Source organism: Periplaneta americana, chromosome 5 (assembly GCF_040183065.1).
Source record: "Periplaneta americana isolate PAMFEO1 chromosome 5, P.americana_PAMFEO1_priV1, whole genome shotgun sequence".
NCBI lineage: Eukaryota > Metazoa > Arthropoda > Insecta > Blattodea > Blattidae > Periplaneta > Periplaneta americana.
The window spans coordinates 131,216,153-131,241,340 of record NC_091121.1 but is presented as its reverse complement, the minus strand read 5'-3'; the positions used below and the strand labels follow the sequence as shown (position 1 = coordinate 131,241,340).

The following is a 25,188-nucleotide window of genomic DNA, read 5'->3' as shown; positions in this document are numbered from 1 at the left end:
TGGAGCATTTTAATAAAAAAAAAAAAAAAAAAACTGAAATTATTCCAGAAATCCCACGTAAATCTGCAGTAGCAAAATTCAGACTGCTTACAGAACACGATTATTTGGCCAAACACTTGAATAAAATAGGAATTTACTCAAATCCAAATTGCCCCCTATGCAACAAAGAAGAAGAAATGACTGAAGATCATCTACAATCCTGTGAAGTTCTACCTGATGGATCCACCACAGAGAAATATTGGAGAGCAAGAACGCTAATGGCTTCGTTGCCGCCAAAGCCCGGCATTAGATAATAACAACAACAACAACAGTGTTTTTAGGAAGAAGTCGTTACATACCCTCTGCCCCATTATATGGATTAATTTTGTAGTCTTCTTATAAGAAATAGCTAGCTGTCTGCTATTATGTGATAGTGGTTTCAGTGTTACACAAGACATTATGAATGAATTTCGTAGTTCCCAAGAACTCAAAGCCCAAAACGCATGGATCTCTCCGTTTTTTTCACCTATATTATTGCAGTGATGATTAAACTGCTTTAATTTTCTCTCTTTCATTGTACTTCCATGACCAATATATCCCTGACCACTGTTCTGTAAATGTTTGGCTACATTATGTTTCCAAGGACTAAGATCTCTCTCAATTTTTTTTCATCTCCCTTGTAATAATATAGATTCTTCTTTAGGTTCAGAACCTGATTCGTCAGAAGTAGCATTGTGTCTGGGGTATCTCATGAGTATCGCTTAAATCACCGAAGTTCACAATTTCCATGTCACGCTGGTCACCTGTTTAACTTTTTTTATCAGTACCATATTCTACAATAATATATCTGTGTTGAAATATTCTATTATTTCTATTAATAATAGTAATTATTATAATATTTACCGTATTATTGTATGTCATTTATTTAGATGAGTGAAAAGAAGGGTTTGAATCTCGAAATGAAGTTATGTTTCCATTCATCACAAAGGCATGTTAGCAGTGGCCATTTATTATAAGATAAACATGACATTATTACTTACTTACTGGCTTTTAAGGAACCAGGAGGTTCATTGCCGCCCTCACATAAGCCCGCCATTGGTCCCTATCCTGAGCAAGATTAATCCAGTCTCTATCATCATATCCCACCTTCCTCAAATCCATTTTAATATTATCTTCCCATCTACGTCTCGGCCTCCCCAAAGGTATTTTCCCCTCTGGCCTCCCAACTAACACTCTATATGCATTTCTGGATTCGCCCATACGTGCTACATGCTCTGCCCATCTCAGACGTCTGGATTTAATGTTCCTAATTATGTCAGGTGAAGGATATAATGCGTGCAGCTCTGCGTTGTGTTAACTTTCTCCATTCTCCTGTAACTTCATCCCTTTTAGCCCCAAATATTTTCCTAAGAACCTTATTCTCAAAAACCCTCAATCTTTGTTCCTCTCTCAAAGTGAGAGCCCAAGTTTCACAGCCATACAGAACAACCGGTAATATAACTGTTTTATAAATTCTAACTTTCAGATTTTTTGACAGCAGACTAGATGACAAAAGCTTCTCATGAATCACTTTCTTCTTGTTTTTTAGCCATCTTACACAAGACAAATAAACATCTGCAGAAGGCAGTGCACTTATACCATATTTTTTTCTGAGCAGTCTACTGTTTTTCCAAAGAGTCCAGACTTTAGGTAAACAGATCGCAGCATCAATTGAAGATTCAACTGTACTACTTTTTTCTTGAGCTTTTCACATAACATAGAGTACTTATATCATATAAAATAAATTTTTCAGATTTTGTCACTTGTACCACCTTTTTTTCTGAGCTCTTCATATATACATGCAGGGCCCCTACAACATACCAATTTTCCGAGCTCACTTGTTATTTGATCTTGAGACTTTCTAAGTGGTGAGTATGCGGCGAGTCTGCATGTCCATATATTGCAACACAGTGCTGCCACTATTGGCTATCGCCGATAAGCGAACACACCTGCAAACGTCAGGAGGTTTGACCTCAACTGTAGCTATGAATTATCAAAAAAATACATGTTATCCGAAACAACTCTGTCCTCTTTAGTTTTTATAAAAAGTTCTACTGTAATAATAATAATAATAATAATAATAATAATAATAATAATAATAATAATAATAATGAAATGAGCTATTTTCAGCATGTCAATCGGCAGCCCATATAATTAGCCTATTATGCAATTACCATCAATAATCGAGCTCTTGCAGTTTGCACATTTCCATTGTTAGGAGATTTTTTTGTTTGATAATAAATCTCTCATTTCCATATTTTGTTATCTTATTGTACGTACGAAAAAAATCGTTATATTTAACATGGAATAAATTGTATAATTTTTAAATAATTGGTGTTAAAAGTAGTGTATGAAAGATTCAACATGGAGTATAATTTTTGCTAAATCAAATGACTCATTAATTTTTTGCTGTAAAATGTTATATATTATATAATAATCATTACTGGATAAATTGAATCGTAAATGATGGTTATGAACAAAATCCGTCAAGTAATTTAGAGGAAATTGGTGTACACAACCAGGTAGCATGTCCAAAACCACTTTTTGGTTTACAGAATGCAGGAAATTTGTATCTTAATGAACATTTTGAAATTTCACGTTTTTGTTTAAGGAATGCTGAAAACTTGTATCTTAATGAACATTTAGAAATCTCATTTTTTGGTTTAAGGGATGCTGAAAACTTGTATTTTAATGAACATTTTGAAATCTCATTTTTTGCAGCATCTCAGTTCTTTCTCTTTATACTTCGTGAAAGAAAGAACTGAGTTGAAAGGTTTCTAAAATGTCATTGCAGGTCGTTGGATGGATGCTGGAGAGGAACTTTTCATTCTTACAGACCGTCATCACAAGGAGTTTGTACTTAGTCCCGTAGGTACCAAAATCTTTAATATTGCGGCAGGTGTATATATTCTGATGTGTTCAATTGTGACTTTACCAATGTATCATTCTTCTCTTACTGACATCTTAGATACATCTTAGGTACATCTTAGATAATTTTATAATGCAAATTTGATACTTTCTATTTCAGTGAATTCAGTATACGAAATTCAAGATTAATTAAAATAAATCAGTATATTATTTAATCATTTTTAATCTGAGTGTTTTAGGGATATAGATACCAGTACCAATATATTTTTAATGTCTTTTACAGCATTTATATAGAAATATAAACACTAATCTGTCACAGTTTGTAGCAAAATATTAAGATTAACCATTGGATATATTTTCTAGACACATGAAGAAGCAGTGACAGAATTAATGGCATCAATACCAGAGTTGTCTTATCGACAACTTCCCTTGAGATTATATCAAGTGACTAGTAAATTCCGTGATGAGAAACGACCTCGATTTGGACTTCTTCGTGGGAAGGAGTTTGTTATGAAGGATCTCTACACATTCGACGTATCTGTAGAAGCAGCTACAGAGACTTATGAGGCAGTTAATAATGCATACACCAACATATTTAGAAGAATAGGAGTCAAATATCTCAAAGGTAAATAAAGTGTAATTTCATAGGTGCATATATGTACAGAACTTTTCAAAAGCAAGAGATGTAGTAAAACACTAATATTTTCATTAATTGTTACATGAGGTTTATTATAAATATAACATTTATCATCTGTCATCATCACAAGAGTAAATACCATGCATTTAAACCATTTTAAAATTACTTTGTTGAATCTGTTATCAGATACATCTGTAGCAGAAGAGGATAGTACATTAATACTTCAGTTATTTACATTTTTTACTTAATTTCACATAGAGAATGTTTATATTGTGATTATTCCTGTTTTGATAAGCATGGATATCTGATCTAACATTATAATAATTATGTAAATTTTCTTTCACATAGTGCAGACTACATTACTGTATATATATATATAGCCCCAGTATTATACTGCACTGTCTTAAAAATCATGGTTTCAAGTAATCGAGAGAAAATACTTTGTATTGCCTCAAACAAATATTCAAAGTGCAATTCGGAATTTAATATATATTTAATTAGAGGTTTTGAGGATGTTTAATATTTATTACATGAATTTCAGAAATCTTAACCTACTTAATTATAATTATGATAATTCAGAGTTAGTGCAGTTTTGCATTCTGGAATGTTAATATTTTATACAGTTGGTGCATAAGTAAAAATGAGTTCACAGAGAGCAAGTGTAGAGGACAGATGTATTGGTGAAAGCGCACACAAGTAGGTTGCAATATAAGCAAGTATGGGAGATGACCTGAATGCCTACAGATTACGCATTGGTTCCTTCAATGCTAGGCGACTAAGGAGGTTTATAAGCGGTGTAAATGCGGTGAGTGCAGTAGGTTACAGCAAAATTATAGCGGTGGCGGTGTTAGCATTTCTACTAATCATTGGAAATCTTGAACTAAATCCGGGACCAAGCAACATGGACTCAAGAGACAGCGACGATGAGGGATTCAAGAAGGAATTGGAGGACTATATGAAGGAAATGAGAGAGGACCACCAAAATGTAAGTGTTCTTCTAAGTAAAGTAGCTACTGTTGTAGACACATTGATTAACAAACACACGGAGGTTGAAAACATATTGAAAAATGTCATCAAAGAGCAATTCATATTAAAGGCTGCAGTGAGTAGATTGGAAAGTGAAAATAAAATAAATAACATTGTAATTTACGGAATGGAGGAACATTATAATGAAAGAGCTATCGATACATGTTATTTGGTGCTGGAGTTCCTTACAAAATATTTTGGGCTAAATTTAGAAGAAAGTGTTATTAATAATGCATACAGAGTCGGTCGAGGAAGGAATCGCCCGATTGTAGTATAATTCAACAGCTACTTTATCAAAGAACACATTATTACTAATGCTCAGTTACTAAGGGGATCAAGGATAAACATTGACAATGACTACACAAAAGAAATTAGGGATATTAGAAAGAAATTAGTACCGATACTAAAAGAAGCACGGAAAAAAGGTCTAAGAGCAGTAATGATAAAAGATAAATTGAAGATAAATGGTAATATATTCGATTTGGAATTCTTTACTTGGCACAGCATAGAAGATATAGTGAATGACAACAATGAATATGATCGAAGGAAAAATATGGCAAATAGAAACAGATCAGCATCACCACAACGGGCATGGAGGAGTAGAAGTTTATCAAGTGGTAGAAAATCAAAAGTTTGGAAAGGTGCGAGCAAGCAGGAGGTGCAACACACATGAATAAGCAATCGGAAGACAACGGTAGAAGGTTATCTGGACCATCCAAAGGTGGGGATATTAGAGCCTTCTTCAGTAAAACACACATTGAGGAAAATACTGGTCAGGATGGAAGAAATAATAATGAAGAGAGAAGACATCACGTGGAAGCTGTTGACAGTCACAACGAACACGAAGGAGCTAGAGTAGAGGATCGAACGAATGAGATCAGCATGGTTGGCGGTATGAAGAGCTCAAGAGTACTGGTGGCATCTACAATGGGGAGAGCTAGAAGTAGGTCAGCAGCTGAAGAGAGTGCAAACAATGGGGCATTCTTAAGAGGTAAATTGGCAAATAGGGACTTTCATAAAGCTAAAACTGATCAATCAAAAACAAATTCTATGTTAAATACAGATCATAACTATCAATTAAGGGAGAGGCAACAATATCAATTAAATTTTTCACCAATTAGAAAGACTAATAACTAACTAGATGGGGGGGAAGTCATACTTTGAAAATATTGTGTAATAACGTGGAAGGATTAAGAAATAAAATTGAAGGAAAGGAATTAGTAAACATATTAGGTAATAACGATATTATATTACTAGTTGAAACGTGGCTTCCCAAAAAGTTTGAATTAAAGATAAATGGTTACATATGCTGGTTGTTGGAAAGTTGTAGATGTTACAAATTTGGAAGGGAGCAAGGAGGAATAGCAGTAATTATTAAGGAGGAATTGAAAACTATTGTTACCATAAAAAAACAAATATAAAAAATGTGGTATGGTTAAAGATAGATATGTGTAAGAACGATCTAAAAATTATGATAGGAGTGGTTTTTAACCCTCCACAAAATTCAAAATATCATAATAATGAGATTTTCTTAAAGTTAAATCAAGAAACAGAATCATTATCAGGAAATGAAGAAAACACAAAGTATAATTTTTGGAGATTATAATGCACGCATCGGCGAACTAAACAGTAACTATTATAATCCACTAGACAATATAATAGATAACATTAATATAGAAAGAAGAAGCATGGATAAACATATAAATAACGAAGGTAGGAAATTAATAAACTTCTGTAATGAAAATAATTTATATATGAGTCATTCCACGTCAAATCGCACAAAATTATACAAATTTTGACCTTCATATTTCTGATTGCGTTTATATTTTTTTTACCAACTCTATGGGTCTAATAAACCAACAAGTGTATTTTTATTTCCTCCTAAGTCCACATGTTTTTTAAATATTACATGTTAAAATTCGTTAAAAATGTCGCACAATGCAACATTTAAAGCGTCATATTTCTGACGATATTGATGTTAAAATTTTTTTGAAAACTGCATTTAAAAGCTTAAAGTACTGTCTTTTATTAAATATTTACTAACTAATTTTAATATAATTATTACAAATATTTTTTTATAATTCAATTTTTTAAAAGTTATATATCAATGTGAAATAGCCCTATTAAAAATCTAAAAAAAAATGCCTACTAGGTGCACTGAAGTATTCTTAATAATTCCAGAAAAAATCAGAATGGGATCTCCAATAGTTTAATGGAAATTTAATTACTTATGACACAATGTGTAGCGATCAGCGCAGCAGCAGTGGACGAGAAGCGTTAAAGCGCGCTGGGAGGTTTATCGGCACTGGATGATTGACTGAACGTTGCAACATTGCACCCAGTACAGATCAAGTCACTCGAGGAAACTGCTAATTTACTTATTATGATATCTTCAAATAATTGTACATTATGCTTTTTAAATGTTTCTTTTCATTCACACTTCAAATTTTCATTCGCCTACCTTCTTTCTTGAAAGAAAATTGTTTTACTAAATCTTCAGTTTTTGAGAATGGGGTGAAAGATTGTAATTTTAATATACCAGTTATTGGTTTTAGATTATGGTATCTGGCCTGCAAATTTTCAATGTGGTTTTTGTGCTTATTGAATGGACAAAATATAAATGACACGTTAGAAATGTTTTTTGTGGCCAAGTTTTTTGTTATAGGATCTTGTATAGGCTAACTCTCGTGGCAAGTCTTTTAACAGTATCTCCAATGCTATCACATGGACCTTTACCATGCGACGTTGCAAAGAAGTGTCATTCAGCACTAATTCCATAATCGTCTTCATGTAAGCAATTATTTTTAAAATTAGTTTTTTTTTTTTTTTTTTTTATTGTGAACTTGATCCATTGGAAAAGTAGATGATTTTTTTCATATCGTTAAATTCTTGCTTTAAGAAATTGATTGCTTCGGATTGAAAAAAGTGAAAGGGATCGGTTTCATGTTTCATGGTTTCTGAGATGACAATACTTTTGTAACGAATTTCTGTATCTCCTTTGAAATATACTACGAAAGAATTTATTTATTTATTTATTTATTTATTTATTTATTTATTTAAATATACAGAATAAAGAATATAATTACAAACAAGAGAAATAGAAATAAAATAATACAATCAATATAAAAAAGGAGATACAGTAGTATTAACAAAATTTGAGACCGGATGAGCAGTGCTCCTGTTCAGTCGCAGTTCCAATATAATATTAATAGGCCTATAAGAGAATATAAAATAAAATAAATTGGAAGTAAAATTAAAATTGTATTGTATTGTGGCTTGGCATATGTTCCAATGCACATCTTGTATTGAATCTTGTATTACAAATGAATAATTTTCAGAAAAGTCTGCAATAACTATGTAATTTTCAGTTTGTACATTTCTTTGCATTCTGTCAAAAATAAAATATGGCTGACTTTTGAAGGGATGACGATGCATCTTCTATATGAAAAACTTTACATTCTAGGGAGCCTTTTACTATTTGAAACTTTTCACGGGGGTATTGTTTTTGTTGTAGCTTTCTTTTTTTGATAGGGGATTCTATTGACATCAAACTCTTGTTTAATTCCTCAATATTTGTGATTTCTAGCACTGTATCCATAGAACTGCTAGAAGAAGAACTGGGATAATCACTTTCTCTGTCCGCACTTTCATTTGATTCATGTTTATTAATATCACAAGAACTACCGGCTTCACATATAATTTTACCTGACCTGTCCGGAAATTGATTGATTTTTATGGAACGAATCACATATTTGCACATTCAAAGACTCCTTTAAATTGAGCTTTATCAATAAGTCGCGACTTATGCGTCTTAGTGTACTTTTCTTTTTAAAAGCGTGATTAGGAAGGTAAATGCATTTAAACACTTGTTATATATTACGCGATCTTTACCATCACTCATGTTGTATAGAAGTCACGTCACTGCGTGAAATTCAAACCCAAACTGATTATTTTTCTCTTCTATATTTTGTCTTCTGCCATCTTATAATACAGTATAAACATATAGAACTGTGAAGGGCTTCCCCTCTTAGCTGAACTGACAATAATAAATAATTTTAGATAAGATATTTACTGTTCCTTAAGGTATTAATCATTTGATGATTAGTATAGTGACATCAGATGCAACGGGGAATTTCGTAAAACTTTCCACTGGCAGCCTTCTAGCCTATGGCTGCAAGTAGTTCATTAGCTGGGCGTCGCGAGTGCGGGCATGCCTCCAGAAAATAAATTGTTACAAATGTATGGGTGCCGATCCCATATTTATAAATGCAGTAGTTTACAGATAATACATCAGCGAACAAGTCTATATTTTTTTCAGGTTTTTAACTTGGCTATTTAATATAGTAATTTTGCTTTGAAAAAGAAATGATTAAAAAAATAGGCCAAATTTTAAATTTATTTGTGATAGGCCTAAAGTAATAAAAAGTGTTGTATTTAGTCTTTCAAATGCGCCAAACCGCAAATCTCAATTATATGTAGACACAGAGTTCCAAGTGAGTTTATGTAACAGTGCACGCATAATTTGCGTAACTTCAAATAGTCATAACTACACAAATAATTAATAATTGTGAAAATAAAACAATACGGGTCTCCTTATTTGATGTCTGGAATTCATGAAAAAAAATTCGACCATTTCCGAGAAGGTCGTGTTTTATTGCTGTGCGATTTGATGTGGAATGACTCATATTCTAAATGGCAATTTCGGTAGCGGTAGATCAGAAAACTTCACATATATTTCCAAAAATGGCAGCAGTGTAATTGACATTGGTCTATGTTCATATGATATACTAGAACTAATCGAAAGCTTTAATATAGATATGACTAGTTATAGTCACCATCTAAGTCTTATTATCAACATGTAATTTGAAATTTTAAATGAAGTATCTATTAGCAAAATGAAGAATAATCCATTCATTCATTCATTCATTCATTCATTCATTCATTCATTCATTCATTCATTTCTTTTATTCCATAGATCTTACATGAGCAATGAAGCTTTAAGATGTGGAACATGTCAACATTTTACAATATTACAATTACAATTTTTACAAATTTTTATAGTTTTACAATTTAGTAATTTTCTACAATTTTTACAATTTTTTACAATTTTTTTACATTTTGGCGAGATGTAGTGAGATGAGATGAGGTCTGAGGATTCGCCAGAATATTACCCGGCATTTGCCTTTTTGGTGGGGGAAACCTCCGAAGAAACCAAAGTCCAAAGGGGGATCCAACCCAAGCCCGAACGCAGCTCCGGATCAGCAGCCCAGCGAGTCTGCCGACTGAGCTACATCGATGGCTCTACTAAAAGTATACAATACATAGCCAATCAGATTATTAAATTTACAAATGCAAACGATCATTCATAAGTTGAGCTATATTATAATACAAAACAATTTAATTAAATTTAAGGCATAAACAATTCAACCAGTTGTGATATACAGAAATTGATAATACATATCATGCAAACTACTTCAAATTACAAGCACAAACAATTTATCAGTAGAGCTATATAGATTACTATTCAATTTAAAGCATATACAATTCATCGGCCAAAACTATACAAATATATACAATACAAAGTAGCATACTTTCATTAAGCTATACAAATTTGTGCAATTAATATCAAGTAGATTAATTCAATTTATAATCATAAACAATTCATCAGTTGAGCTATACATATAAGTATAAGTATAAGTATAAATAAATAACAAAAAACACAACAGTATAAATGGGAAAATAATAATGAAAATCATTTCTTTATTAGGTAAAATAGCAAAATAAATTAAATATTAAGTATAGGTTTTGAGTTTTTTTGTGATAACAATAAGATACAAAATGCCATGGAGTTACTATATAAAATCGTAAAAAACTCTGGTATCGACATGATACGATATGAAACAAAAAATGTGCATTCAAAAATAAAAACATGGTATGATGACGAATGTAAGGAGGAAAGAACTATTTTATTTAAAAAATTTAATCGTTGGAAAAAAACACAAAGAGAAGAGGACAAACAGGACTATTTAGACGAAAGAAAAAATTATAAAGATTTGATAATTAACAAAACACGAAATTTCCTTATCATTAATCTTCTTAATGTGTCCAGCTGTTTGCCAACAACATAAAGTCCACTATAGTATATTCAGTTGTTATTTTTCACGAGAAATGAGGGGTATTTTGATCAGTGTTCATTATAGCTGCCTGTTGCTAGTAGCCAGAGTTGGGGTGTAGTCAATATATACTGCAGGGCTGTGTCTTCTGCAACTGGTACTGATGATTTTAATTTACTTCTTTTGTGATTTATGGATGGACAGTATAGAAGAATGTGTTCCAGATCTTCATCATGATTATTACACCACAGACAAGTAGGATTATCAGAAATATGAAATCGGTGTAGGTACAATTGAGTGACAATGTGATCTGTTCTGGCTCTTGTTAAAAATGTTTGAACATATCTGGGGAAGTTTTTGTACATTTCCAGGTCATTTGGTTTCTTTTGTACAGACAGTAAAAATTTTTCCTTTGTCAGAAGAGAGCCAATTGTTGATCCATAGGTTTGTAAAATGAGACTTTACTTATGAAGGAATAAAAAAAATAAATAATTGGATCAATAATAGTAACATAAACGAAGTTTGGAAATATCTAAAAAGCAGTAAATTATATACAAACCCAAACAAAATAATTGATAAGATTAAATGGAGGGAGTATTTCTATAATATATATATAATAAAGGGGATAAAAATAGTGAATTAAACTTTATAGAACCAATGAATAACTATAACAACGGCTTAGATTGTGATTTTAAAATTAACGAACTACAATTAGTAATAAAAAAAAAGTGAAGAACAAAGGGGTGGGTAGCGATGAAATACCAACCATTTTCTGGAAAAAATATGATGACAAAAAACAAATATCAGCAAATGATATTCAAACTATTTAATAAAATAAAAAATTCTAACTATTATCCTCCAAATTGGGCATGTGCAAAAATGATTACAATTTATAAAGGAACAGGTGATAAGAATAACCCTGGAAATTATCGTGGTATTTCTATATTATCTGGCCTAAGTAAATTATATATAAGCCTGATGGCACAGAGACTTGCAAATTGGTTAGATAAACATAATATTATTAACAACTTACAATTCAGATATAAAAAAGGAACATCAACAATAGATAGCTTAATTTTAGTTAATGAGTTAATAAACAAATACACTAAAACAAGAGAGGGAAATTATATTGCTGCCTTGTAGACATATCAAAAGCTTTTGATTTTATAAATAGGAGAAAACTGTATTTTAAATTAGCAAAGATCGGTCTGAGTAGTAGTTTCATTAATAATATCAAGTCAATGTATGAAAATGCTTGCATAATATTAAATGAGGTGACTGGAGCAGATGGCGATTGTGAAATTCCCATGACTAACGGAATAAATCAAGGATCCGCACTCAGTGGTTTATTGTATATCTGTTAAGTAAATGATTTAGCTGATGACATAGACAGCAACAGCAGGCACTGGCCTACACTTGGGAATGTGCAAACCCCAGCACTGCAATTTGTAGACGATACACTTTTAATGTCGACAACAGTTACCGGTATGAGAAAATTGTTAAACACTATTGAAAAATATTGCATAAACTGGGACCTGAACTTAAATAAAGATAAAACAAAACTGTTAATTTGTAAAAAAGGATGTAAAAGATCAATGTCAGAAAATATATTAATCAAAGAATTTAGCTTAAAAACTATGACAAACTTAAAATATCTCAGAACAAATATAAACTACAAAGGAGAATGGTTAAATCACATAAATAATGTATATAATGTAGGTAGAGAAACAGTAAAGATTATAGATAATACTATGTATAAATTGCCCAACATCAAATTTAACATGCTAAATAGAATTTATTTCACAACGGTTGAATCTAGATTATTATATGGATGTGAGCTATGGGGATTAGAAGAAAAAGCGTTGATAAATTTAAATAGAATAAGAGCCACATATTGTAAAAAAGTATTAAATATTGGTCTAAATTCATCTAATAATGCAGCTAGAATAGAAATGGGAATAGACAATATCATGTATACAATCCTAGTTAGAAACACAAAATACTTAATTAAAAGAATCCAAAGTGACCAAAATAAGTTTATGAAACAATATTTATTAAATCAAATTGCAAATACGACAAATAAAGCAATCGTGAATATTAAAAATAACATCTTTAATATAGGGTTAGTGTGGTTATGGAATAACTTGGCTACAAGAAACAGGCCAGCAAGTCTAAATCTAATTAAATCAAGATGTAAAAATATAACTAGACAAAATGATTTTAGTAGTAACAATGAAATGCAATCCCTAATATTTTTTAATGAATATAAAAAAAATATGGGGAAGGAGTACATATATAGATAATATGAATATGAAAGAAAGATTTGGACTGGCCTGGTTCAGACTAGGTATTTGGAAATTAAGAAGTAATAGAGGTAATATACCTCAAGGCACTTGCCCGTTATGTGGATGGAGACAAGATGACATTCACATTGTTCTTGAATGTCAAAATACAAAAGATATACGGATGAAATTTATAAAAGAAAAGTTCCTACAAATAAATAAAGAAATAGCTATAAAAAACTGATGAATAATAATAACATAAAGCTACAAAAGCAATTAGGTTTATATCTTTTTTGACAAAAAAATTATAATGGAAAGAATAAATGAAATAGAATTGAAAGAAAAAAAAATTAATCAATAAATAAATAAAAAAAATAAGAATAATGATTATCAAACAAATATGTTTAACGCTTATTTTTTTGTGTTATAGATGTAAAATTATGCATAGAAGAAACTAGCAAGTGTTGCTGTATGGAGAAATGCGAGGAAAGCCAACATCTCTTAATAATGAACAAATACACTGAAAATAAAATACCGGAGAAGATTGCTAAAATAAAAAATAAAAGGAGGGAATTATTAAAGGAAAGTAAAGTTACTGAGTTGACAAGTAAATTCAATTTTGGCAAGTATGCATTTTCTAGACTCACCGATAATAACATATTTGACTTGATTAGAAACTACTTAGCTATATTTCTTATTTCTAAATGTAATAGTTTTGATGGTACGACAAAAGAATACTATGAAATAAAATTAAGAAATGAAGGCTTACCAATGAGAGAGAGCTTATACGAACTATATAAGTATTTCTGTAGCGAAAGAGGTATGGAAAAATACTAGAATAAGAGACGATTTAGATATGCTAGCTGCTCATTGCAGATTGAAACGTGAAGTACAACTTAGGAAGGTGAACAAATATTGATTGTAACAACATACTAAAATGAGTTTAGTCTTGCACAAAACTAAACGCAAGTGCAAGATAAAACAAAACTTTTTTTGTATATTAAATATTTAAATTGTAGAAATTGTATTTAAATAATAGTATATCTTTGTGTAAAATTATAAAGTGTGTAATGTAAGGGTTTAAATGATTACGTGTATGTACTTTGTCTGTGAACTATAATATAATAAATATCATATCATATCATAAGTAAAAATGAAAATAAACTAATTTCCATGATTGTAAAGTCACAGTTTTCTTTAATAAGTAACATAGTTGAAATAACAAAAGAACATATTGCTTACATATTGCAATTTCGATTATAATGTGATGCCAAAAAGACATTGTGAAAGAAATACTGTATAAAGGAAATGTAATACTGAAATCTTGTTACTGAGAATGAAGTTAATAGTTATAAATTATGACACGTCATATCGTGAAATCAAATAATATTTGTAAGAAATAAATGAAATAAGGAACTGTAGGAACTTGAGTAATTATTGTGTTTGACAATCTTATTGTCAGAGAAAAAATACAAAACCTTCATTACACAGCTCTCATGCTATTGCCAACTCATCGCGATTGTCCTGTTCATGTTGTTGAGATGCTTTCAGATTGCGGTAGAATTGCACATTAAGTTGTTGTTGTTGTTGTTGTTGTTCTTCTTCTTCTTCTTCCTCCCAATTTTTTTGGGCTTCAGAGTTTGTAGGTTTCAACTGCATATTTTCAGAAGCTTTCCCTCTCTGTTTGTTCTGACATAGTTTTGCATTCCCCTTCATCCTATCACATCATCGGGGTAATGTAACTCTGCCTTCCAGGCGCCCCAACCTCAGAAGTGGGTTACAATTAAGCCATGGCCAGGAGAGAAGACCAGAAATGTCGAAAAGACAACCTGGCGGCATTGGATAAAAAAAAAAGTTTTGCATTCCCTTTCAGAGCATGAAGTTGTATAACTGATTGTACAAGGTTTTGATTTATCCACTTTTAATTCACATTCATCATGTCAGATCACTTGTTCTTTATTTTCGTTAACTGAATGATGTTTTCCAATATTCTCTGCCAGTAGTGTCCATTTCTTTAATTTTAAATGGTACTCCATTTTGCTTTGGTGATTGTATTATGGTTGTCCATTGTGATGGAACATAGGTAGGACCAATTTTGAAGAATTTTTTCTTCTCCCTTTTTATCAAAGGGTACATATGTATGTTCAATATGTGTATGAAATTTTGCAGTTAAGATCTTGTTCCAGAGAATGCCTCAGTTTCATCGGCACTTCTTCATGCCAAAAATATGGAAACATTTCTTTATCGGGTATATTGTACATTGTGAAATTGTAACACAATTATTATTTGGGTTATTTTTATCTCCAGTGTCACTTAGTTTATTCCCTTGTTCTCTTAGTACTTCAAAGCTATTCAGACTCATAAAATCTGGTGTTCCACTTCTGATGTGATGCACCACTGGAAAGCCATTTTAGTTCTCGCATAATACATCTGTATTTCTACGTTTCAGGTTATACAATGTTTGGATACCTTAACCACCACCAAGATGTCTCTCCATTCCATTCCTTTACTTTAGATTTCAGATGCTTGTTCCACTTCTTTCAGTCAGTTGGTTGAGTTTGTATTATTTAGGAATAATATTTGTCATTTTTATCTGAATTTTTTTAATTTGTGTATTAATACAATTTCAGCTGAAGAATCTGTTTCTCTTAGTTCCAACTGGGTTGTCTATAATAATTGCATCAGTGGCGATTTGTGGTATAATTCACAAGTGGTTGCAGTTAACTTATATCTACAAATTTTACTTTCTGAAAACGGTCTCCAGTCATGCAACATAAATTTAATCCAACAGAAAGAAATAAGTGATGCAGTATGAAGAAGGGAGTTTTATTACAATGAAATAGTGAATATAACATAACTGTGTACAGGATAAGCTTTTACTGGGTTGCACACCGAATTCCACGACTATTTGCAATACACTGCTTCACAGCTCCATTTGTGAAATTGCTACACTAGGTGCACATGCACAAGAAATGAGTGGGAATTTCGATCATCAGTTGGGTGGCAGACCAGTTGAGTGTTTTTTCAAACGTTGATAAATGCCTCAAACTAAATTTGTTAGAAAGTATATATTTTTATATGATCAGAAACTATTAACCCCAAATATTTTATTCTTTTACTATCATATTTTTTATTAAGGTACTAATGCTACTATGTAATTAATATTGTAAAATTTAGATTTATAAAAGGAAAAGTGAGAGTATGGAATGTACTGTTTCTTATTTATTTATTTATTTTTTTTTTTTCAAAAGTTGTTGAATGCAAAGACACTAAAACATGATAAGTTTGTTAATTTTTAAATCTTAAGTTTTTTCTGTATTCTTAAATCACTTTTTTTTTTTTGCTCATATTTTATTTTTAGTTTGTATTTAATTTATATTGCTATATTCTAATCTATATTTTTATTGATTTTTCGTTTTTACATAACAGTTTAAACAAAGTACCTACAAAGTAAAAACACAATAATATAATATTTTTTTTAAAAACACAAATCTATTCATACTACAATGATAATAATTGAATCACTTATATAAAAAAAGGAATAAAGTCTGTATTTGCTAAAAAACCTGAAATATATTATTTCTTTTCTGAAGTATCCACACGTAAATTTGTGCCTAAAGTATTATGAGTCTCCAAGTAACAGTGAGAATCAATCAAGACATTCATAGTGTGAAATAGGGAAAATTGTTATGAATTTTCTCAAAACACAGGTGCTTGTACATTCTCTAGTATTTCAAAATACTTCATGACGTTCAAGACGTCCTTCTTCACCTTACTGACCATAATCTTCTTTGACTTTGGCATAGCTCAATGGTGAGAGCGCTTGGTATGTAGAACCAAGGACCTGGTTCGATCCCCGGTGCTGGAGCGAATTTTTCTCCTCTAATATTAATTGTTACCATAACAGATATATTTTGTAGGACCAAAAAATAATAATCTTTAGTAAATTCTTCTAGCAACAGTGCACATTTCTGTACAGATTACTGTGCATATTACTGTGAAATCCCGGCCACCAAGTCACTCAACTGAGTGCGCTCCTTATATAATGGCATTTGACTTAATAAAATGTCTTGTTACATAGAACGAAGGACCCGGGTTCGATCCCTGGTGCCAGAGCGAATTTTTCTCCTCTAATATTAATTGTTACCATAACAGATATATTCTGTAGGACCAAAAAATAATAATCTTTAGTAAATTCTTTCTCATAGTATAAATCGCACCACATTAGTTCCATTTTAGTCTCCGCTCACAAGGAGCTTGCTCTGCTATAAGTAATTAGTAACTTATTCTTCGACTAATATATATTTTACATTGTTCATCTAAATATAAAATGCTATCTAGTCATCATATGTTGCGCATTCTATTCTGCTTATAATGTAGTTGATGTTTATAGACTTTTGTTTTAAATGATCAAGAAAGAGTATCGTGTTTTGCCGAAGATCACAGTTTTCATTGCCTTATAATTGCAGCAATAATCAACTTTCCTAAAACTGTTTTCGCAGGAATATGCGTAGCATGAATGTTGACTTGTAACCAAAAATTCAATTTTGAAAATTTTATAAACTTTTGAAAGAAACGTCCCTCAATTGCCACATCTCGCTGAACTGAGTGCAGTGGCGGCCACTCCTTATGTGCTACAGCACACAGTTAATTTTCTGTCCCTTGCATAATCTTATTTATTTTATTTTTCATTCTCTTTACGCGCTCCAATGTACGAAGAATCAGGAACTGCTATTGTCTATAGCTTATGCGTTGTCTGCAAGTCCCAGTTGGTAATGTGTGCTGACTAACTTATTGCAATGAACAGCAGTGAAATGCAGTGAATCTTCCACATGTGCACAGAGCTAACATTCGCTTGATATATGACGTAATCTAATGGTTTCCCATTATAAACTGTGTTAGCTGCAAAATCAAGCAGCGAGTGAAATAACTCGTTCGCAATGGTTTTTATAAAATCTGCAACCAATCAGGAGTGAGTGACTATTTGTAGATGGGTTACAATCTACAAACAACGCGGACGTCACGACATCTCTGAGAAGCAGTCGTGTGCTATTTGTGAGTTTGTTTCTATTTTACAATTCCTGATCGCAGAATGTAGGGATGACAATTTTTTATTCTTATGCTAATTATTAAACTTTCCTGTAAAACTGAAACGTATTATTTATATCATTTATTATTAGCTTATTTATATGTACTATATTTAATAAAATTTAATTAAAAGATGCTGTACTCCTATTCTACTCCTTCAACCTCAGACAGAGGGCCTGAATGTACTGGAATGCTATTCGAATTTAAAATTTGTGTTGCTGGTTGCCGACATGGAGAGGTTCAACTCCAAAGTAATTGAAACTTCTGAAGCAATAAAGAATGCAGCATAGACTTCACACTACGCCACTAATGAGTAGGTAAACCAAATTTTAAAGAATTTTTTTAAAGTGAATTTCCTATATTATAATAACACTCTCATTTTCAGTCACGAGCCGCCACTGACTGAATGAAAATTAATATTGTGCCACTGTTAAACGAATTACTGCTCAGAAAGAATTAATCGAAATGCTATTGAGAGAAGTAACAATTGAGTCCCAATTAAATTTAAAAAATACAGTAAAAGGTAGTTCTTGTGCAAATCTGTAACTAGGCCAGACACCGCCATTGAATTCCATCCAGCTTGCTTCTCTTGTAGTTTCTCAAAAAAAACATTGTATCATTAAATGAGGGAGGATCTCAGTCTTACGCCCAACAACAAGGCTGATGAGTGTGACTGGCATATTCCCCAGTGGTGCTACCCAGAAATGTAATATAGTTCATTTATTGAAAAATTGTTTACTCTTGCTGTTTGGCAGTACTGGCTCCTACAGGAGTAATGGGTGGATCCATTTCCCATGAATATCATTTCCCTGCCAGTGTGGGAGAGGCTGAATTGCTGATTTGCGATTCATGTGGCTATGGAACCAATGTGGAGAATTGCAGGCCTTCTCAGTGTCCAGAATGTGGTCACAAGCACCTGAAATGCACCCCTGGAATTGAGGTAAATGTCTACAATTATTAATGAATCTCAAATATAATACATACACTATATAACACTTTTGTCATTAAGCAACTTATGGTCGGCAATTTGAATATGAAGCTACAGCCCTAATGATACCATAATTATGACATCTTGTTAATAGCTAATTTCACAATTTAATATTGGAGATAAAAAAAATGACAGAATAATTTAGATATGTGAAACTTCATTGCCTTTCACAATGATAACAAATATTCGAAGTGACAATCATCAACTTCATTGCAAAGTGTACAACGAACAACTGTTTTATCTTGCTTACCCTCGTATACAGGATGTAACTGAATGACTTTTTCAAAATGTAGAGGGTGATATGGTGAAATTCACCAAGGAACCCATGACTGGAAATGAGAATTGGAGTATCTACAGCACTGTGAGATGTCACCTTTCCTGTTCTTGTGATGGCGAACTTTCTACACATTCAGTAGACTAGTATGCGTTACCAGCACAACAGTGCTCCATTGCACTTCGATCGCCTGGCCCGCACATATCTAACAGATATCTTTAGGCAGAGAGTAATTGGAAGGGGATGCCCAGTCCATTGGGTTGATCGCTCTCCTGACCTCACCCCTCCTGACTTTTTCCTAGGGAGTACATGAAAGCTATTATGTATGCAACATCAGTAGAAACAGTAAATGAGTTTACTGAGTGCATCTTTACAGCATTCCAGAGAGTAAGACAAAGCATGATTTGTCATTGCACACTATGTAACGATGCTGGCAGTAACGATGTTGGTAGTCGTCACTTTGAACATTTATTGTAAATGTGAAAGTCAGTGAAGTTCTTCAAACCACTCTGATGTTTTATTTAGTGTACTGAATGCATAGAAAGTTCGCCATCACAAGAACAGGAAAAGCAAGATCTCACAGTGCTGTAGATACTACAATTCTCATTTCTGATCATGGGTTCCGGGATGAAAAACCTTCATATCACTCTCTACATCACCTCAAATTTTGAAAAAGTCATTCAATTACACTTGTATACTTATATTCTTTAGTTCATTGTCCTAATGCCCATCTTACTTCACTATTTGCACTTATTTCTCTCACATGTCACTTCCTTCTCTGTGTTTATTCTATCACTTTTCTCACTCCTGACAAACAAAGTCCATAACTCAACTGTTACTCCACAGAGGGCAGAATTTGAAGGTTGCTAAGCGTGAGCCAGGAACTTTGAAGACTCAATATCTCAGAACTATTCCAGATGGACTTGGTCCACTTTGGTTGTGAACCCCTCAAATCATGTTTAATGGGGGGGGGGGGGGAAAATCAAATTCGCAAAAAAAAATGGGAAGAACAAGCAAAATTCGCACAAGTCGCGATCATAAAACATGTCTACTGAACGAGTCTTGTTCATACCTATAAACATTTTAACTCTACACTCACTTTTATTCTCTCTCTCTTTCATTGCTACTTCCAAGGCACTTAGTATACTGTTCTCAATATTCTCAATCTCTGCCACTGCCACTTCCAAAGCACTTAGTATTCTGTTCCTAGTACCATTCACATTCACTCTAGCTAATTTTTCTATTTTCCCAACCCTGATTTGTTCTCTTCCTCTCTTCTTTTTCTCTCACATATTATCCCCTAACTTTCATTCGTATCTTTTTTCTACCCTGATGTCCACATTCTTTACGTTCCCATTTTTTTCATCTTCCTGTTTGCTTCTTGCTTCTCTCATCTTGATGTCTATGTTCTGCATCTTCCACATACTTATTATTTCTTCTGATTCGTCACTTTTCTTTCCACTTCTTCCCCCTCGTATGATTCTAGCAGTTGCTTCATTCCTTTGCTCATTCTTACAATGTCTTGTAATCTATTCCGGTCATTGATCTTGTATATGTTCCTGACCTCAGTCATATTCTGCTGCTTTATTAATCTTGTGTCATCACATCACTATTTGCTGCCCGATTTTCGTTCCTATTCTCACTCTTGCTTTGCTTCCATAAACTGTTTTGTTGCTGTAAACTATCTCACTTTCCACCATTGACCTTCCTTTCTTACGTTGCTCCTCACTGGTGATATTTGTATTAATCTTGTTGATCTCCTCCTGCTCCTCGGTTGTTGCATTGTTTATATGCTTGTGTGGCTACTCCCCCTCTTCTTCTCTTCCCCTGTCTGGTTTCTGAACTAGTATTGTCTTTGTCCAACATTTTAACAGTTAACATTTTACAAAAAGTGAAGCATTTAATTAAACACAAAAATAAATTAAAGGTGCTACATTTGTGGGAAAATTTCGTCAATATTTGTATCCTCAACGAAAAAAATGTATTTCCAAGTTCATATTTGATTTACAATATAACAAACTATCATAGGGCTAAATTTAACATCTGCACATATCACAAATGAAGTGTCCAAATACATTTTTCATATCTCTACCTATTCATGCGCCCATAACTTGCACTCTTTGCACGTAATTCTTCCTGTGTAAGTTCATATTGTTTGCTGCAATATTTGCAAAATGTTTTTTCGTTTTGAGTGTTATGTTTAATTCTGTGTGGCTAATCTTGTATTTTTTGTTTAAACAATTTTCTGACTTCATGAAAGCCTCAAGTCGGGCAGATCCAGCCATCTTCTTGTTTGTGTTGAAAGGGTGCTCTGTATATTATCAGGGCTGCAGAACTGGGGAAGAGAAGGGTGGAAGCATGGAGAAAGAGTTTGCTCCACCGTCCACAAGGCCGGAACCTTCAGTGAGGTTTTTATGATGTTTGGCAAGCATACTGAATACATATCTCTTCTCCCCCTTCCTACAATGACGCGAGGGTTGAAGGGAAGGGATGAGTTACGTGTTTCGGCTTGTGACGTCTGCTACAATTGTAGCACAGTTTTGTATCCCTGCTCTATATGATTGGATTCTGCGAATTCGAAGGCTCATCTTCGAAATTCCACTCCAGACTTTCCGAAAAACATTTTCTGCAGATTGGTTGCATGCTGCTTCCATATCTGAAGCAAACACTCTTTTAAACCCGACTTTATTTTGCACACTTGGTGCTGGAAGATCTACTTTCAGCCAATATTGAAGTGTAGTTCGTGGCACTCTATATTTTCTTTTTTTGACAGATGACAGGCTTATCTTCCTTTCTTTATGCTCACATACAGCTTTCTTGAGTGCGTCCTGGTTATATTAGTTTTCAGTTTTGCTCTTGTAATTTCGAACCATTTTACCAGTAATAAATAGATAACTGAAATGTATAATTCCTTTAAATTACTTTAAATGCCATAATTATTTATTTTATATAGTTAACAAACAATACAGAAACCTTATATTCTTCTTTCTTTCCATGGGGCAACATGGGCAGCTTACTGCCGAAGTTGCCCCAATTGGCAGGAAAAAAATTATTATTAATCAGAATCTCTATTAGAGGCTTTCAACAGGCTTGCCAAGCTCATAATCTGGTACAGATTTAGTCTTTTTAAATAATGATGCCACTCACTAATATCGTCAGTATTCTCATTACGAGTTCCTTAAGACATTCACTATCATAATTATAATAAGCTATAAGTTACCTGTCAGAACTGCAAATATCTCTCCATACCACACAAGCATTATTCATAGCAAACAGCCATTTTTTCTCAACATGCTAGACTCTAAACACGCCCCTATTTGCTCAGATCTTCGAAACAAATGCTATGACGAAGTTGCCCCTAATGCCGAACTTTCCCCGACCTCCCCTACCTTTCTCACAGTTCAGATAACTCTAATGGAGATTGACAATGCAGAATGCCAGCAGAACTATATCACTGCCTTTGTGCAAACAGTTGACAAGGGAAACCCATGCATTGAGTTCTGTGCCAGTTTAGAGGAAACAAGTAACCAAGAATATCCAGTATGCTACCCGTGAAAAAACCTCATAATTTAGTAAGAATGCTGGTAATTTAGATTTGACTTGCTCTGTATTTTTAGAGTCACCATTGTCTTGAAACTACATGTTGGTTTCTTAACAAATCTGAGATTTAAAAACCAAATTTAATAAAAGTAATTTGTTTTGTGGTTATAGGAAAGTGTGGATGCAAAAATTTTTCTCCCGAAAAATGCAATCATATGTACTTAGATATATAATGTTTGTAGTTGAGAAGGCATAATTTTTAAAGAATGCTACTTTACTCCAGAAATTAGGTATTTCCAGCAATATGTTCAGATGGATATCAGAATTCCTTAGTCAAAGATTCATTGCCACTAAATTCAATAACTCACTTTCTAGTTACAGACAGACATGTCGAGGTCTACCTCAGGGCGCTGTCCTCAGCACAACTTTATTCAATATTTATATAAATGACTTACCCTCCCTATTAGAGGAATCAAACATGAAAACAGCACTATTTGCAGATGATATAGTTTTGTGGACTTCCAAATCTTCCAGACATAGAGACAAAATTCAAAATTCTGCTCTTAAAGCTCTAAATCAACTACCTGAATGGAATACATCAAATTTGATGACACTCAATTTAAGCAAAAGTAACTACCAAATATTTTCACTCGGTAAAAAAGAAAGAGAATTCAATATCCAATACAATGGCCAACACCTTCCTAGGACTTATGAATCCAAATATCTTGGAGTTATTTTCGATAGTAAGTTAACATGGAGCAACCATTTGAAATACATTTCTGAAAAAGCTCGTAAAAGATTCTCTCCTCTAAAAAGACTAGCAGGAAAGAAATGGGGATGCTCTAGGAATACTTTAAACACTACATACAAAATGTTTATACAGCCAGTGCTGACATACTGCGGAGAAATTTTAATTACTTCACCTTTCATAAACGACATAGAATATGTTCAAAACCAAGCTCTCAGACTCATTACTGGTGGAATCAAAACAACGCCAATAGATTCTATGAGATTCCTCACTAATATTAACAGCATCAAAATGACAATAGAAGAAAAAGCACTGATTCAATATGAAAAACTTATCAGATTACCAGGAAACAATTGGCATTCATACAGTCCTCTCTGTAGATTGAAAACTCAAAAAAGTTTCATATCCATTGTTCAAGAATTAAAACAGAAAATCAATATCCTGAATTTAAAAGAAAACTTACAAATTAAACCAAACCCTTTAACTCTATTAAATATAGAATATAATCTAAATTTAACAGAAGAAATACTGAAATCAGAAGTAAACACTGAAATACTGAAACAATTGTCTTTAGAGACAATTAATATTAGGTACCCTCCACAAAACTGGCTTCATTTATACACCGACGGATCCTTGATCTCCAGAGAACAAGGTGCCAGTGCAGGTGTTACGTGCTGTCTCTTCTCACTTTATAGATCTCTTGGATATGGAACAACAAGTTTTGATGGTGAAATCACTGCAATAAGTGAATGTCTCAGGAATCTTCTATGCCACATCAATAAATTTAAAAATGCAGTTATATTGTCAGACTCCAAAGCAGCTATTCTATCAATAGTCTCTAAACACACACCTTCATCTCAAACAGCAGAAATAACTAAAATGCTCTCTCAATTAATATCACTCAATAAAAGAATTGTATTCCAATGGATACCATCCTATTGTGGAATCCTGGGAAACGAGAATGCGGATGCTTTAGCAAAGAAGGGCAGCACTGCTACTTACAGACCTGTTACTAAATCTACATATTACTCTGTGAAGAGATATATTAAATCTACATACTTAGATTTCAACCAACAAAATTTGATAACTCAATCCCAAGGGAAAAAATGGAACTCTCTGCATCAAAATCCACAGTTAATTCCCGATTTACCATGCAAATCGTCTGTAGCTGCATTTAGATTGGCAACAGGCCATGATTGTTTGGCCAAACACCTGCATATAATTGGAATATATCAGTCCCCTAACTGCCCATTGTGCAACTCAAACCAAGAAATGGATTCGGAACATCTCAAAATCTGTGCTTCATTGGCTAGTCATGATAATATCTTTGAAAAATATTGGAGTGCAAGAGGTCAAATGACTTTATTGTCGAACGCCTGGCATTAGAAAACAACAACAACAACTTTACATATTTTGAGAATATCAGTAGAACTCAGTTACATATAAACCTGAATTTTATGTTTCCTTTGTGGATAATAGCTGAATTGACTCACTTTTGAACATCAATATTCATAAATGTATGAGGTGCAGTCCAAAAGTAATGCATAGATTTTTACTGGGACTGTACGAAGGGGTTTATGGCCAGACTTGCAGTTGTGGTGGGAAT

At 32.8% G+C, this 25,188-nt stretch overlaps 1 protein-coding gene across 7 annotated transcripts in view; it reads left to right on the top strand.

Moving 5' to 3' along the window:
- Positions 1-25,188, top strand: part of ProRS-m (prolyl-tRNA synthetase 2-like protein, mitochondrial) — a 70,752-nt gene that overhangs the window by 31,726 nt on the left and 13,838 nt on the right. For all 7 annotated transcript variants that reach the window (XM_069826632.1, XM_069826633.1, XM_069826634.1 and 4 more), the window contains 3 exons: positions 2,813-2,886; positions 3,250-3,511; positions 18,788-18,972. In XM_069826632.1, the coding sequence (XP_069682733.1) occupies positions 2,813-2,886; positions 3,250-3,511; positions 18,788-18,972 (521 nt within the window). The remainder of the gene's footprint in view (positions 1-2,812; positions 2,887-3,249; positions 3,512-18,787; positions 18,973-25,188) is intronic.